Source organism: Myotis brandtii, unplaced genomic scaffold (assembly GCF_000412655.1).
Source record: "Myotis brandtii unplaced genomic scaffold, ASM41265v1 scaffold975, whole genome shotgun sequence".
Lineage (NCBI taxonomy): Eukaryota > Metazoa > Chordata > Mammalia > Chiroptera > Vespertilionidae > Myotis > Myotis brandtii.
The window spans coordinates 516,692-516,910 of record NW_005372049.1 but is presented as its reverse complement, the minus strand read 5'-3'; the positions used below and the strand labels follow the sequence as shown (position 1 = coordinate 516,910).

Genomic DNA, 219 nt, shown 5'->3' with positions numbered 1-219 from the left:
CCTCCTGGCCCGGCTCAGCTTCTCGTAGGTCATGCTGCTGTTCTTCTTCTTCTGGCCCCAGAGCTGGGCCACGGCCTCCGAGCGCAGGAACTTGAAGACGCCCTCCTGCCGGTTCTCCCACTTCATCAGGCCCTGGTTCAACTCCGGGTGGAGGAGGAGGTCCCGGATGAACTCCCACAGGTGGGTGCCTCTGGGGGCTGCAGGGCCCAGGGGTCCATC

At 65.3% G+C, this 219-nt stretch overlaps 1 protein-coding gene across 1 annotated transcript in view; it reads right to left on the bottom strand.

Moving 5' to 3' along the window:
- The window catches only part of ELF3 (E74-like factor 3 (ets domain transcription factor, epithelial-specific)), a gene marked incomplete at its 5' end in the record, with an annotated part of 4,114 nt that overhangs the window by 1,175 nt on the left and 2,720 nt on the right, over positions 1–219 (bottom strand). The window contains one exon of the mRNA XM_014533397.1: positions 6–197. Coding sequence (XP_014388883.1) covers positions 6–197 — 192 coding nt within the window. The remainder of the gene's footprint in view (positions 1–5; positions 198–219) is intronic.